This window comes from Tachypleus tridentatus, unplaced genomic scaffold (assembly GCF_004210375.1).
Source record: "Tachypleus tridentatus isolate NWPU-2018 unplaced genomic scaffold, ASM421037v1 Hic_cluster_2, whole genome shotgun sequence".
Taxonomy (NCBI): domain Eukaryota; kingdom Metazoa; phylum Arthropoda; class Merostomata; order Xiphosura; family Limulidae; genus Tachypleus; species Tachypleus tridentatus.
Window position 1 is genome coordinate 31709746 of NW_027467782.1, and position 17617 is coordinate 31727362.

The 17617-nt window shown below is 34.6% G+C and overlaps 1 protein-coding gene across 7 annotated transcripts in view; it reads right to left on the reverse strand.

Annotated features, from left to right (window-relative positions):
• LOC143242389 (uncharacterized) overlaps window positions 1-13906 on the reverse strand; it is a 62731-nt gene extending 48825 nt beyond the window's left edge. For 5 of the 7 annotated variants that reach the window (XM_076485751.1, XM_076485747.1, XM_076485746.1 and 2 more), the window contains exons 1-3: window positions 13642-13893; window positions 7981-8065; window positions 1058-1152 (exon numbers count right to left, since the gene is read on the reverse strand). In XM_076485751.1, the coding sequence (XP_076341866.1) occupies window positions 1058-1152; window positions 7981-8036 (151 nt within the window). In that variant the 5' untranslated portion in view covers window positions 8037-8065; window positions 13642-13893. Of the gene's footprint in view, window positions 1-1057; window positions 1153-7980; window positions 8066-13641 lie in introns of all 7 variants that reach the window. The other 2 variants (XM_076485750.1, XM_076485752.1) reach the window with 2 other exon arrangements.
• Window positions 13907-17617: the final 3711 nt, after the last annotated feature.

Consider the following 17617-nt stretch of genomic DNA (forward strand, 5'->3'; position numbering starts at 1 on the left):
CTGCATGGTAGTAGGTGCTGACTTATAAGAATCATCACGCTCAGAAACCATTTTCTTTGGGTTTCCACAGACACCTGTCACCTGAGATTATGAAAATTTGTAAAAAAAAAAAAAATTTCCACCGCTGGCTGAAAGATAAGACAAACAAACAAGCAGGTAAATTAATACAGACTGTATACAACTATCAAGTTCTTCAACAAAAGCTAAAATTTCATTATGTCCAACTATACCATGCAAAAGGCATTACAACAAACAGTTACCCTCAAAACTGTTTATACAAATAAAAAAATACAAAAACTTTATGCTTAAAACACAATTCTGGACAAGAAATGACTTGAAACAGATGACACAGTCTGATGTGCAACATTTTATCTGTCTTATATTAATGTTAGAATAAAATTATGAAACACATAAAGAGAGATAATTGCCTTAGATGTGTTTTTCTGACAGTACATATACTAGAAGTGGTGTAATTGTGTGGAAAATTGCAATGGCAGTGAAACTTTTCAACTTCTTGTGACAGCCAGAGTGTACCTGAACATTTCCACTTTGTAATGCTGAATCTCCATACTCATGAACAAAAAGCTCTTTGAAGACAATTTAACAATTCAATCTATTTTTATTGTTTGAAATTTATTTAAAAAGAATGAGTTAAAACTTCTTTCTTCCTTGACTAGACAAATTACCAGATCTCACAACAATGATCATTACATTTACTACCACAATTCTGTACTGACATCAATGAAGCAATATTTTATATTAAACTCCTACATGAATTAATTAAATTGAACAACTTTATAATATCTTATGCAAAATACCATGTGTCTAATCAAGAACATTAAATTCACATTCGTGAAATTTTTCCTCCAAATACAGCTGGCTTTTAAGACAAATCAGTAATGTTGGTGTGTCAATATTGTTTCTATTTACATGGAATTATTCTACAACTACCAATTGAAGTACTTAATTATAAAAAATGTTACTTTGTACAATAAAATTCCATTTTAAACACATAATATTATATATTAATATATGTATGGTTATTTTAAAGTCTCACCTTTCTTGATGTCAGTAAATATTGTTACTATTAATTTATTCAACATCTTTCGATATTTTACAACCTGCACACCTGTGCTATCTTCTCCTTTTGAACTAAAAATATAAAAAATATGTCTAGATATTAAACAAGATATATTCAGCAATGTTTATGATGAATATACACAAGAAATAAAAAAATCTCAAGATCTGATGTTGAACCTATAACTGTTGGATTTAGTTTTGCTAAACAAATTATCAGTACAAAATCCACATAGATACATTATATGTACAATCATAAACTCACTGCAAGTATCTATTTGATAAAGTTAATTTATTAAAAATTAGGTTTCATGATTCTGTTTCTCTTAATATGATGATTTAACTGGGAGGTTTTACTTAAGTTGGGCTGGTGTATTTGATAGGTAACTTCAATTGGTTAATCCCATGGCTCCAGGCAACATTTTTAGATTATTTTCTGCATATGGTTCAGAGTTGTAATCAAGGCTTAAGTTTATATTTCCTTAAACTGAAAATGTATTTCCAATACTACTTATCTAAGCTCACACTACAGCTATTTGTTGCTTGCTCCGTTCTTCACTTCCCATTTAAATCCACTTGGTGATATCTGTCTCATGTCAATTTCTACCAGTGTCAATTCACCCACTATCATAACCAACTTCTTCCAATAATGTTATTACCTTTTCAAGACTGGCCCAATATGCCGTCTCAAACACCAGCTCTTAGTGGGGGAGGAAGGGCAGAAGAAGTGAGAGTACAGTTAACTATTATTGAATTTACATTTTCAATTTGAGAAATTAACTTTCAACACATACCACTTCTCAGATTACAACTGGAATCCCACACTAATAAGATGGACATGCCAGTGAGGGCATTATCCATATAGAAAGCTTCTGCATAGATCATGTATGTATTAACAGAGCATTGACACCAAAGTGGAAAAACCATACTACATCCAGAACAAGTATGTTCTTCACCCAGAACTTAACTCATTTACTGTGGGTCGAATTTTGTTTTTTCATCACTACTAGCCAGGGCTCAACCAGATAGTAGATATTTATATACATATGCATGCACACACACGTTTATGAATGGTTTCTAACCTGCAGCCATAGAATGCTATGTTCCAACCTATCACAATCAAAGCATGAAGTGGACAAACCTTCTGCAAAACCTAAAGAATTTCAAAACACTCCAGGTTTGAAATGAAGCAACCTTGTATGATTTACTCAACCTAAGACAACAGAACTCATAAGGTCTGGAATCAGGAACACTCATCCTCACTCCACAACCATGTGAGCGAAGTAAATTCCACTTACTCTTGGAATTATGGGAAGGACGTCATGGAACAAACTGATCAAACAAGGACCTAAGATGGGACCACATTGCAAAGGGAATTACAAGGAAATAATAGTTCCTCTTCCATGAACAAAGTACTAAACCAATATTGATCAAGACAAAAAGTCATGCTCAACCCAACCTGATAGCCAGGTACTAAATTTTAATCAATACTAAAAGTAGGCTCCCACATAGGCTGGTGCCTCTCTTATTGACATCTAGGAAAATACTTCCAGGAACCTGGGTAAGAGGGCTTTTAAACTTCACCCTCTTTTCCATAGAGTGGGGGATTCACTCAAACACTCTGGAAGAAAGCCTCTGTCCAATAACCATCCCAATGACTGAAAACTAGGTATGATAAGGATTCCCTAGCTCCACTAGTAGAATCTGGGAGCCCTTAAAAACAGTGCTCTGGAAACAATGCAATATGGAGCCAAGTGTTCTAAATTTTTAAAAACAAACCAACCCTAGTTTATTCAATCCAAAATCAACTATGACAGGCAAGATCCTCTTATGCTTTACTCATGACAGTTCAGCATAATACAATAATATCATACAGTCAGTTTTTAAATGGTCTTATGGTATTTCTACAGAGGCTGCTACAATCTAGACAAAGTAATTTGTGTTAGTGCTTGCTATGGTGGAATTAGCTTAGAAACAGCACACTTGACTGAGGAACACTTGTCACAGAACAGGATCATCCAAATAATGTGAGATAGTAGTATTTGGTGGCATCTACATACCAGCCTACACAATGTCCCCCAAGGGGCAATTCAACAAATACCCAATGGTCAAAAAATGTGACAAAGAAAAGCCAGAATAAGCAGTATAGATCAATGTATGTGCCCACTACACCAAGATAATTGGGGATGCATCCCAAGAAACTGAAGAGTTCTAATGAATAAAAGCCATTGTCTAACACCTCTAAATGCTTCCGTGTGGGCAAAAAAAAAAAAAAAAAAAACCCTCAAGGATCTCACTGCACATAACTGCAGAAAACCCACTTGTAGAGAAAATACATATGTAAAAACGACTCGTTTGGGTTGAGAAAATTTTTTACGTAGAGGAGCAAACAACGTTTCGACCTAATTCGGTCATCATCAGATTAACAAAGAAAGAAAGAGGTAACTGACCGATAGCTGACCACATGTTTGAAGCGAGTTGTGTAACTCAGTGAAGGAATGTAGAGGGTGTGCTTAGATGTTGGATATATTTATTAATATAGGTATAAATGTGTTCCTTTGTATTGGTTTATTTTGGGCTTGACTTGTTGTACAAGTAGAGCTTCTTTAATTTTGCGTTTGTTTATGTTTGTTTCTTTATTTAATATTTGGGTGTTTTCTATGATTATGTTGCATTTGACTTGCAGTGTTCAAAAAGATGTGAAGGTGACTTTTTGTGTTCTTTGAATCTGGTTTCCATTTATCTACTTGTTTCTCCAACATAGAAGTTGTGGCAGTTATCACATTGTATTTTATAAATGATGTTGGTGTTGTGTTTGTCAGTGTAGTTTTTACAAATGGCTAATAAATAAAATCACTGATCCCCAAAGGCTAATTGTAGAAGGAAATAAGTCTCAAGGGAAAAGTTAAAAGTGGTTTGAATGATGGCAAAGTGACAAAATAGAGAATCACATTAACATCCCAGTCCAGAAGGACAGCCCATCATAAAATATGATGAATCCAAAATGAATATATCAACAGGGAGAGTGTAGAAGTAAATACTACAGTATTTAGAAAAACAAAAGGTGTGAGATAAAGCTGCTCAATAACCAAAAATTGAAGAGACAGAGGATCCCAATTGAAAAGCCAAGGAAGAGACTTATAAATATGAGGAACAGTAATACAATTAGGTGAAAACTCACCAGGAAAACATTTCTTTTACAGTGATAAACTTTCAATGAAGGGAAGGTTAACATAAAACAAAAAACAAAGAGGCCGCTCCACTGAAGAGGCTTTATCTGAAAAAGGATGATGACCCACAAAACGATTGAAATCACCTGGAACATGAGAGGCAATGATAAAGATATCTTGAGTATAGGTCCAGAAAAGACCTAACATATGAAAATAAATAGATCAAGAATAGGTGTCATTTTGATGATTGAGATAAGCAACAACCGTGGAATTGTCAGCATGAATTATTACCAGATGATGGCTGGCAAGATGGAGAAAATGATCAATGTACAGCTGGATGCTTCAGAGTATTGACACAATAAAGCTTCTTGGCCACAAACCAACCCCCAGAAGGTTCATGCTGATTGACCTACACCTCCATTCCCAAAAGGAAACATCCAGGAAAAAATGTAACCCCAAACGAGGAGGAGAAAGCCTGGATACCTTCCAAAGTGTGGGTCCTGTCAAACCATCAGTACAGATTACTGACTATGGTATAAGAAAAGGTAATATGAGCCCATGCAAGACCACATCCCCAAAGATAGATCCTTAAAAGCTGTAAAAAATGGAGCAATAAGAACATGGTAAATTGATAGCTCCATTAAATAAAGTCAAAGTCGGACTGGGATGTGTGTTGAAAAAACACCCAAATATATCAGATACTGGGTAGGTTGAAAGGGAGACTTCTCCAATTTGATTAACCAACTCACTAGAGCTGCCTCCCAGAACAGCTGAAGGGTATGATGGGCAAACTCCTGTTTGAAACAAGCAAACAGCAACCAGTTATCCATATAATAATAAAAACACATCCCAAAACATGGAGATGATGAGCAAAAGCTCACACCACCTGACAAAAACATATGAGACTGTTGCAAACCCAAAAGTTAGATACAAAACTAATATCTCACCCCAAAGATATGGTTGCAATTGCCAACCAACTGGAATATGTAAGTAAGCATTCACAATGTCCATCTTGATCGCCCATAAGCCTGAAGAAAACGCCCACCTGAGGGTTACAAATGAATCCATAGTAAAACCTGGGAGATGGAGAAATTGTTTGAGGCAGGACAAATTTATGATAGACTGCCAGTATCTGGTTCTTTTGGAAACAACACACAATTTGGAATAAATAAACAAGAGAAAGATAATCACAGCTTCAATGGCCTGCTGGGACAAAGTTTTGAATCACCTCTTGAGGAAAGAGTGTAGATTTGTTACATCTGGATTTTCAGAAAGCATTTGACAAAATGCCACATAAAATGGTTGGGAAAACTCTCTCTATAGGTGTGTGAGATAAGTGAACAAATTATATAGAAGAGTGGCGAGATGGAAGAAAGCAGAAAGTTGTTACAAATAGAGGTCAGCCAAACTGGATTAATGTCACAAATGGGTTATCTTGAGGAATTATATAGGAAAGCTTGTATTTGATGATTATGAGATGACCAAGTTATTCAACTTTTCCTTTAGTTTTTAATTAATCAACTTTTGAGCAGAGTTCATCATCTTGAATAGTTGAGAGATAGAAACAAGTGCAAAGAAGATAACTGCATTAATTCTGAACTCATTAACAAGAAATAAATAAGACAAATGAATGATAAGGCTTTTAGACTATATGATATTTCCCCAAGGGTTTCAAAAAAGGTTAGGGATTGACCATGTAAGCCACTGCAACTATTTCTTTTGTAAATTCTTGAATAATGGGAAGGTGTCAATGGATTGGAAGCTACCTAACTTCCTTCCTCTTTTCAAGAGAGGTAATAAAAATTGTTAAATGACTTTGCAAACCATCTTTTATCAGACATTCCAAAATATTTCCCACAACTGATGTAAGACTAACTAGTCTGTGATATTTAGGACAAGATTTTCCTTTAATATTGACTATGCAGTACAATTCTAAATATTTTCAAACATTCTTTGAAAAAAAATTGTTTTTGTAGATGAATGTAAGCATGTAGATTTGGATATATCTGAATTTTTAGAAAGCATCTGACAAGATGCCAAATAAAATACTTGTAAAAACTATCTTTATACATGTGAGAGAGAAGTGCACAAATTCGATAGCAGAGCAGCAGCACAAAAAAAGGCAGAAGATTGTTACAAATGGAATTTAGACAAACTGGATTAATGTCACAAACATGTTACCTCAGGGCTCAATCTTAGAACCTTTGCTCTTTTTGACTTACATCAAATTACATAGATGGAGAAATGGTCATTGAATTACTTATTTTTACTTATAACTTTAAAATCTTTGGCATTGCTAACTGTAAAGAAAATACTGCTGATTTTGAAATGTGAAATGAATTTAGTGAATTGGACAAATAAATGGCATTGGTTTTAAATTATAATAAGTGCAAGATAGTGCATGTGGGTTATCATAACTTGAATTATAATTCAAATTAGAATAACCTTAACCATGTAATAAAGGTGAGGGATACTGATGTAATAGTCTCTTAAACCATCAAAGCAATGTATTGTTGTTTGTGGTAAGAGAAATAGGATTTTAGGTTTTCAAAATATTGAAGTAAAAGGAGGTTATAATTTCATTGTATAGATTACTGGGTAGGCCACATTTGGAGTACTGTATTCAACTTTGGGCTCCTCACCTTTAAACTGTTGTAAAGGAGGATCACTAGTGCCTAGAATGGAGGGCATGTCATATGAGTATAGATCAAGATCTTTGATATTGTTTACCCTTGAAAAAAAAAAAAAAAAGAGAGAGAGAGAGAGAGAGATTGAGAAGGTAACTGGTTGAGGTGTTTAAGATTGTAAAGGGAACTGGTTGAGGTGTTTAAGAGTGTAAAGGGAACTGGTTGAGGTGTTTAGGAGTGAAAAGGGAACTGGTTGAGGTGTTTAGGATTGTAAAGGGAACTGGTTGAGGTGTTTAGGATTGTAAAGGGAACTGGTTGAAGTGTTTAGGATTGTAAAGGGAACTGGTTGAAGTGTTTAGGATTGTAAAGGGAACTGGTTGAGGTGTTTAAGAGTGTAAAGGGAACTGGTTGAGGTGTTTAAGAGTGTAAAGGGAACTGGTTGAGGTGTTTAGGATTGTAAAGGGAACTGGTTGAGGTGTTTAGGATTGTAAAGGGAACTGGTTGAGGTGTTTAGGATTGTAAAGGGAATTGATTATGATGATACATCACATTTTTCCATACTTACTGGTGAGAATTTTGGCAAGGTTGGAGTTATCTTCCACTAAGAATGTTTTATTTTTCTAACAGACTGACTGGGCGTTGGATGTTGTAGAGGTATATTTAAGCAAGTTTAACTTGATAACTGCATGAATGTTAAGGGCCTAGCTTTAAGATTTTTATTTATAAAATTATTTATTTAATATTTTTAGTCTAGTTTAGAGGATGAAACAGCCAAGATGAACCAACAGGTCCCTTGTTGTCCCTAAACATTATGAATGTTGACTACAAAACAAATCTTTACTTTATTAAATCATCTGATAAGCATCTTTCAACAGATCTTGCATTCATTTTAACAATATATTCATTTATCAATAATCACTGTAGTAACATTTAATGAAGCACTTAAGCATTAAAAATGTAAATGTTTTTTCCTAATTAGTAACCAACATTTCTTACAATTATCTTCACTGGTGTTAGTTTAGCCTTCTCTGCTATTAAAAATTATTCAAAACACACCTGAAAAACACTGAAATATAATACACAAAATCTTATTTTCTTCTACTTACCTGTCAATCTTGAAGCCAGAAAGCTCTGAAAGTTGTTCTGTATTTTTCTCTTCCATGTTTCACTAAGTTGATTTTGTAATTATTTCTATAAAAATAAAGAAAATGGATATTAAAAAAAATTAAATGATTACATATTCTTAAATTAATAAAGTTCAGTTTTAAAAATAATAAACTACAAACATTTGCAGAAAAAACAAAGGGCTCTTAATTTAGGAGAAGCATGTTTCACCTATTATAAAAAGGGTTGTTATGATGAATAAACCCAGGTGGCTTAACATAGGCATAAATATGTTTTCTCAAGCAAAAGTCATAACTGAGAATATCTTGTAAATATATGACATACCTGAAAACATAGAGCTTGGTACAATATTCTGTCAATGCATGATAAGGATAACAGCCTACAGTTGGCAGAATACATGATACAGATGATAACCTAGTTTAGTAGAGTGTATCATATAAATAATAACTTGTAGTTTGGTCAAAAACAGTGAGAGTTTAAAAACACAAAATCTCTTGAACATGAGACTTGCATACCAAGAGATTCACGTCTATATGTTTGAAATCAATTCCAAAACTTCCCATAAATTGTTCAGAATTGAGAATACTTATCTTTCCTTTATAAAAACATAAAAAAGAAAAAAAAAGAACATTTGAAACCTAGATTATGTTGAGCTTTTCAATGAAAACCTTGCCATTAGAATTTGTTTAGAACCCAAACCCTAACTTAACATTATATGTCAAATGTATCTCATTCACTATTTTTGGATTTCCTAACTTTTCCACTGTTCTTTACATATTCCAACTTATCTGTCAGTATAAATTTATGGTATTTAATCATGTATTTTTACATCATTTCTTTCATAGGCTCATTCCAAACACTAACCACCCTCTTGGAAAGTAATACTGTTTAAACTGCAAACATCTCCAGTACTGCCAAAATTTTAACTTATGACTGCTTACCTTATTGTTTTCACTGTTATACACAAAAACCTTTGATAGATCTATATTGCTGACACCCTTAATAATGTTAAACACCTTAATCAAATCTCCTTCACCTTTCTCCTATCCAGAGAAATAAATTTTGAGATTTTCGCCTCACAGAACAATCCACATCCAATATATACTCTTCAAAAAAAGAAACACAAAAGGCAAAATACGAGACACATTGTCAACAAGTTTATTCCGGGTAGTTCTGTATGTCATGTGTGAAACTTTGCACATTAACTGCTGAACATCCAAAGTCTGCAAAGGCAAAGTCCATGCTCACTAGGTGAAGTTTAACGTCACTCAACGTCAATAACAAGTATCCCCCTCGTAAGCATCAATAACTGTTTGGCATCTCCTGCTCATGGAAGCAATGAGATGACGAATCACATCCTGTGGAATGGCTGTCCACTCAGCCTGCAAAGCTCCTGCAAGCTGAGGTAGAGTCTGTCGCCATTGCAGAAGTCGGTCCAACTCGTCCCAAAGATGTTCGATGGGGTTTAAATCTGGTGATCTGGAGGGCCCGGGAAGAACATCGATGTTGTGGTGTCTCAAGAAGTCAGTGGTGAGTCAGGCTGTGTGAGGAGGGGCGTTGTCATGTTGAAAAACGTCGTTGACGTTCACCATAATGGGATGCACATGGGGCCTAAGAATCTCATAGACGGTTGCATACGGTCTGATCGAAAATCCTACGCAGCCCTGGTATGGTTAAGGCAGTAGACGTTGCAGTGGTGGTCCTGTCCCGAAGACGATGTAACCGGATGTTGCGATCTTGTGCAGGCGTGGTCACATGAGATCTGCCAGATCGTGGACAGTCACAAGTTGATCCATGTTGTTGGTGACGATTCCATAGCCTTGTGATGGTGCTTGGGTGGACATTCACACCTCTGGCAACATTTGATCGAGATTCGCCTGCTTCCAAGCAACCAATAGCATTGTTGCGTTGTGCTTCAGTCAGTCTTGGCGTAACTGTATTGCATGTCGGTCGCTTAACACTGAGCTATGGAAACCGAGAACCTGTCACTTTTATAGGGATTTTGCACATGTTGCACTTGCAAAACATGCAGATCTCTCAAACAAATTTATTGGACACACATGCGTTTTGGCGAAAAATCCGATGTTTTCCTCCGTTTTCAAAGTGCAAAACTTTTATTGTCATTTTGGTCTGACAATCAGTGCCTTAACGTGTTACATCACATACTCTGAGCTTGTAACGTTATTACATATATTTCTCTTTAAAATAACAAAAAATATCCCTTTTGCATTTCTTTTTTCTGAAGAGTATATTATCCTAACAGTATTTCTCTGAACCTTCTCCAACAATTAAATATTTTTGTTAAGGAATGGAGCCCTAAAGTGTGTACAGTATTCTAAATAAGGCCATATGAATGATTTATACAATGAAACAATATCTCTTGTCTTATATTCAATATTACTATGGATGCTACCCAAAATCCTATCAGCCTTACTGCTGGCTACAATACACTATTTAAATGACTTAAGTGATTTTGTGATCACAACAACATCTTTTCCTTCAACCACAGTTTTTTAAATTGGAATTATGAAAATCTACATGCATCACCTTAATTATGAATAAACATTATCTGTTATTCATGATGATGTGAAATCCACTTGAAATAAAAATGCATCTCAGAATGGAACACCTTTATTCCTATACTAATTAATAACCTAACATCCAACTGCAACGCCTCCTACAATTCCATACCATTTATACTCTCGTCCCTAAGATGTGTCCGGTAACAATCAGTTGCAAACTCTCTTTGTTGACCTGAAGGTGACTCAGGAAGGTCAAAGTGTTGTTCTCTCCTTATCAATAACAGTGCTAATACTCATATCAGCCATTTGGAGACACATTATCTGTCATGCTATGACTCAATGCATCAAATTATCTTTCTGTAAGTCTGCAGCATCTTTGGTACAGTTACCCAACCCAAAAATCTTAAAGTTATCTGTAAATTTTTATTAGTCATTCCAGAGTCCATATCATTAATACCAGTCATAAACAGCAGAGGACCCAACACAGAGCCCAGAAGCACACCAGTTGTAACTATCACACAGTCAGACCTGAAGCTACTTATTACTATTCTGTGCTTTCTACACTCATGATAGTTTTCTATCAAACTTAATAACATTTTCCTCACATCCACAGACTTAATTTTTGTAACAAGTCTTTTACGAGGTACCTTATCAAATGCTTTCTGAAAATCAAGTGAACCAAATTCAAAATTCTTCTTTCATCAACCCTCTCAGTTACATCCTCAAATTAGACCAGAAGATTATTTTAATTAAAGGAAAAGTCTTGTTTAACCAAAGTACAAAACAACCTTTCAACGTCCTTAGGTCACCTGTACTTTATTTTAATCAAAGTTTCAACACCCATATCAACCTTCTTGAGAATACATTTTTACTTCAAGTGGGTTTCTTATCATAATTAAAGATTTTCCTTACTGAAGCCATGCTGGCTCTCTGACACTATATCAAACTGCTTTAAGTGATTCTGCAATACATCTTAAATCATCCTTTCAAAAACCTTTCCAACTACTGATGTAAGATTAAATGGCCTATAATTGCCTGGACAATGTTCATCACCTCCTTTAAATATTGAACTACTATTAACCAACTTCTAATCTTTTAATACTCTTCCATGACTCAATGACCTATAAACAAATGTTAGCTAGTATTCACACATAAAAATATCTAAGTTTCTTTAAACTTCTCAGATAAAAGTTGTGTGGTCCAGAGGTTTTATCAATTCTTAGGTTTCCCAATTTTTTTCTTACAATTTCAGAACTTAAAATATCTTTTACATCAATATATTCCCCAAACATCAAGTGTTCTAGCTAAAGCATAATACCTGTATATTTCTTTGTAACAACTGAAGAACTCATATAATGTAATAAGATTACCACCTCATAATCTTCTTAGTTCAGCCTTTCGCTATAATTTTTAAGAGGCTCAATCCCCATCTTCATGTTTTGCTTGTCCATCATATTTCTAAAGAATTCCTTATCCACTGTTTGAGCCAACCCTCATTCACATGTATTACTTGCCCTTTTAATTTTCTTTTTAACCAACTCTCTTGATTTCTTAGTCCTGTAAGTTCTTACTATTTTCAGTAATTTTAAATTTCATGAATGCATTATGTTTATCCCTCACACAACCTCTTAAACCTTTACTAAACCACACTGGTTTATTCTGATTCATTGCCCTATTGTTTTCTGTTGTGAATATGCATGTTCTGTAAGCATATTTTTTTTTTCCTAAATGCTTCCCACACATATTCAAGATCTCCCAACTCTTCATGAACTACAGAAGCCAGATCATGTCTCTTTCTACCAAAATGGATTTTTCTGATATTTGTAATTGGGGTACTCTTTTCTTAAATTCTACATGAAGTAAAACCCCAACCTAATAATGCAATGGTCACTTGTACTTAAGCACTCACCAAACTCAACTTTTATCATGTTCACATCAGATACTAATATTAAATCTAATACAGGGTGTTCAGAAAGTCACTGTGCAGCTTTGAAAGCAGCAATAACAGCATTCATTCAGTCCATTTTAAGCCAGCTACTGATAGCAGTGTTTAGAAACAAAATAAGAAGGATCCAGACCTGTATTAATGACAACGGACATCACTTTCAACATTGTTTATAATTGTCATTCATATTTATCTCCTGTATTCTATATTGAAACATCTGTTAATATATAAGTGCTTTAACACTCTCTTGTAGTGTTCTGAACAATTTTCAAAAACCTATCTCCTCACTGTCAAACTGAAAAGTATTTCCAATTAATATCCTTGAAATTAAAATATCCCATAGTAATATCTTTTTTCAGCTATCATTCTGTTTCATTAAATAATTTCTCATAAAATTCCATATTCTGAATTAGTGGTCTATAACAAATTATAGTTAAAAGGCTTTCCCTTTAAATCCACAAACACTCAAACCCAGTGCTATTTTCTTAATATGTTCTAACTCAACAAGGTGAAATTCACTCCTTCCTTATAGTTATTCCTCCCCTTTTCCAATACTCTATCTCTACTAAATAATCCATAACCTGGTATTTCAAAAGAAAAATGTGATAAAAAATTGTTCAAATCCAACCAAATCCCAGTGATACCCATAATATCAAAATCCTCAGTTTCCACAACTGCTTTGAATCCATCAATTTTATTTCTAACACTTCCAACACTACAGTAGTGACAACTATTTTTAGATGTTAAAACATTAATATTTTATACCTCTTATATATGTTTTCTGTCAATTATGTTTCCTATTTTACTAATATCACAGCCTCTACCATTGTTTAAATCGAAGGTTCATAACAGTTAACTGGTGGTCCATGAAAGGGCTTCAAGGAGTCAGTAAACTGGGGGCAAAAATATTTATTTTATTCCTCCATTATTTTCTGTGTATGTATTTATGTGATTTTTTCTGGGGAGGGGATTCATAGCTTTCAAATTAGATTCTCAAACGGGTCAGTGAAAAAAGGTTAAACACTGGTTTTAATTTACCACCACAGTCGAGTTAATAGTACTTGCTAACATGCCTTTTCTTAAGTGCATGGATCTGTTAATGTTATTCTTCTTCAACTATAAAACTTCGTTCTATAAAGTAACTATAATAAAGTGTAGACCCCAAATTAACTTACTCAGTCAGTCACGCTCCAAATTGTCATTAGTTTTCAGGCTTAAATTAACATGATATAGTGGCAATTCCTGCTGATTGTTTAAAAAATGAAAGAAGCACCGTAACACAGAAGATTTAACTTTTCTTCTGCTAAACCGAAGCATAAATACAATGGTCATAAAATGTATACTTTTGTTTTTCAATAATTACTTTAAATACATTTTAAATATTTATATTCACACTTTTCATACAACCTTGCCGCCACACAAATAAAAACTTGGACACCTATCAATTAAAAAAGTTAACATTCTTTTACACTTAAATTATTTTAAATTAAATATTTTATTTACATTTGTGTGTTTTTATGTATGAGAATTATACTTAGAGAATTAAAACTATTATAAAACCCATTGTACAAAAAGTTGAGTGAGATTTAACTTTCCGAGGAGCTGAGAGCATATGAAACTCATAAAATAATTACCAAAATATAATTTTTATTGGCCCGACATGGCCAAGCGCGTAATACGCGCGACTCGTAATCCGAGGGTCGCGGGTTCGCGCGAGCCAGTCATTTCCACACAAGTGAGACCTTCAGTCAATAAGGATGCTCTCTCCAATATGCCAATGTAGCCAGCTGCTGTTTGACGCCCCTGAATAACTTGAAGCTCCACTGTTCCATGGAAGGAGAAACAATCCCAGATCATGATGGAACCTCCTCCACTGTGTCGTGTAGAAAATGTCTCCGGTGGCATGTCCTTATCGTGCCAGTAACGTTGGAAGCCATCTGGACCATCAAGGTTAAATTTTTTCTTATCATAGAACAAAATCTTCTTCCACTTTTCCACGTCTCATATTTGGTGATTCTCAGCAAAGTTTAACCAAGCTGTTTCGTGGTGTAGAAGGAGGCGTGGCCTTTTAAGACGTTTATGGTTTTTAAAGCCTTTCTCTTGTAGATGCCGTCTTATTGTTATTGACAACGCTAAAATCAAGGGTTCGATTTCCCTCGGTGGTTTCAGCAAATAGCCCGAGGTGGCTTTGCTATAAAAAAAAACAACAAAAAACACTTATTGTTCTTGAGCTACATTCTGCGTGTGTAAGGGCCTTACTCTGGTTCGATGATCAGCTAGTTTCTTGCCTGACAACCCGTCGAATCCTCCTGCTCAACGCCAGCGAAATTTTCTTGGGCCGAACACTTGAAATTCTCGTTCCGTATCCCTCAGGGTCTTTTGAGAAATTTGCAGCATTTTTACTATGCCCAATCTCACCAGTGATGGTACGTTGAGAGAGACCTGCTTTTGCAGCTCGACAATTCTGCCACGTTCAAACACTGTCAACGTTTTAACCTTTGCCATGTTTTTACCCAATGTAACACAGGAGGTGTCAGTGGGAGATGTTGACAACACTAATGCTTGAACACAAATATCTAAATTTCGTTACGTGTTTACCGATTAACGCTTCGTTTCAGTATTGCTTTAAACTTTAGACCAGCTAGTATTTAGGGTAATTTCATAGTGTTCACATTTTCTATATTAATTGCTGAAAAAGTTTTTATTTTTATTTTCCCTTTTCTTATTTTCATCTTTCAAAGCTCTACTCAAATAAATGGTTGAATCTATCAATGAAAATTGCATATTTTTCTTTATGTTCATTGAGCTTAAGATTTTGGCCAGCAGCGTATATATAAAGGTGTTCGTTTCTTGTTCACTTAAAAATTTACGAATGAAAACTGCATGCATCACAGATTACAATACAATTGTTGATATAACCGTTGTTGCAACTCAGAGTTCAAATAAGGCGAAACATAACTGGAAAATGTTTTATCTGTCACCTAAAAAGTTGTTGCATGCTCACCTAAAAATTACTGCCTGATCCTTCAACTATTGTTCACATTCAGTAGTAAATGTTATAAATGGAGAAATATGTAGGTTCTACCACTAGGTGGATTTTATCTCATGTAAAGCCCCGGAATGGTCAGGTGGATTAAGGCGTTCGACTCGTACTCTGAGGGTCGCGGGTTTGAATCCCGGTCACACCAAACATGCTTGCCATTTCAGCCGTGGGGCGTTATAAAGTGACGGTAAATCCCACTATTCGTTGGTAAAAGAGTAGCCCAAAACTTTGCGGTGGGTGATGATGACTCTGGTCTTACACTGCTAAATTATGGACGGCTAGCACAGATAGCCCTCATTTAGCTTTGCGCGAAATTAAAACAAACAAACAAACAAACCAACAAGCTCATGTAAAAAAAAAAATATTTCTTGAAAGATTCTAAAACCGGCTAGTATCGCACGACGCACGTTGAATGTTAGCATGCCTATCACCACACAGTGTAACTATGGTTAGTCAAGCTGCTGAGGTAGATATTTTCAGGTCCGAGAGTCTGATCTGGTTTTAACTGTTAAAGACAGCAAAAGAAATATTTAAATAATTAAAATGATAATTATTTCATTTTATCTTCTTTTCCCAGTTTAGCTCGTGTCTCTTCTTCCTGATTTAAGTTCTCCCTCACTACTGAGCGTTAGCAACACTTGAACTTACATAAAAATAATTCCATAAATAATAGGTCATGTAATACAAATAAAAATAGTCTGTGCAAGGAAAAAAAATAGGTAAAATTCGAAAAATATTATGCAGTTTATTAAAAGTAAAATGATCTTCGAAAAAACAAACGATTTCGAGCTATCTACATAAAACTGGAAAACAGTGAAAGATAAATAACAAAAAATGAAATTAATATTAAGAAATATAAGTCATAAATATAAATTAATTACTGTTATCGTATTTATATTGGAACAGTTTCTTGTTCTGAAAAGATTCCTCATTTTATACAAGTATATTGATGTATCTTTTCTTTTTCATCAGTCGCTACCAAGTATACAACAGTTTAGTTTATAAGTTGGAACAGTTTGGTACATAAGTAAAAACAGTTTAGTGTATAGGTTAAAACAGTTACAGTTGCGTAGTGTATAAGCTACAAAAGTTAAGTACATGAGTTCGTTTATATTCGGTTTGTACTTAATGGAGAATGCATTGAAAATAAATGAGACACGTTTTATTCTACCATCGATAGACAATGCTTACCCAGTGGCCCTGTTATGACTAAAATCTTTACGAACTTATTGTCATTAGAGAAGACATTGAAGGAAAGTTTTAATTTCTCGTAGACAATGCTCACCCACTTGTGAAGAAACGAGTTGTTGACGGTATTTCCTTCACACTTTGTTACACCATCTATTCTCTTGTGAGATGTTTTAGAATAGAACAGCCTTACTAGCAAGTTACTTATTGGTTGCTGAGAGAGAACAAAGGATAAAGTGTATAAGAATATCTCTATCTCAACAACACATCCTGGAATTCAGACTAACATTCGGTGAATATTAAAGTGAAATAATGAAATCCCCTGAAGACATCTAATTTATACATTTGTCTCACGGGAATGTGAAAGATGAAAAATAAATATAGCATTTCATGTGTAGTTGTCTGTTCTCAAGTTTGTGTGGGTGGACTTAAGAATACCACAAACCTACAATGTGTTGGAACGTCTTTAGGGACAATGAGTTGGCGATTGTGTTGTGAACCAAGTAACTTAAGTACAATAGAAGTTACTGATTACTTCGCGTCAGAAATTGAAAAACACAACACACATATACATATGTTTGAAGTTTAAAAATGTTAATACACCATAATTCCACAAATGTGATTCATTTCAACTAAAATACCACTGTCAAGAAAACCTGTTGTTTCTTTTTATGTACCTTGTTACCTATAAACACACTTATTTATATATCTACTTGTCTATCATTTTGACCACGAATTCCATTTTTCGTTTTCACACACACACACACACACACAATCTGACTAAACCTTTAAACATACAGGGAAGATATAAGAACTCAGGGGATGGTACTGAAGTTGGGTCAAAAACCGATTTTCCTTACCCCAGGAACTTCAAAGAGTATATATATGCCTGGTGACAATCTGACCGGCAGCTTTCCATA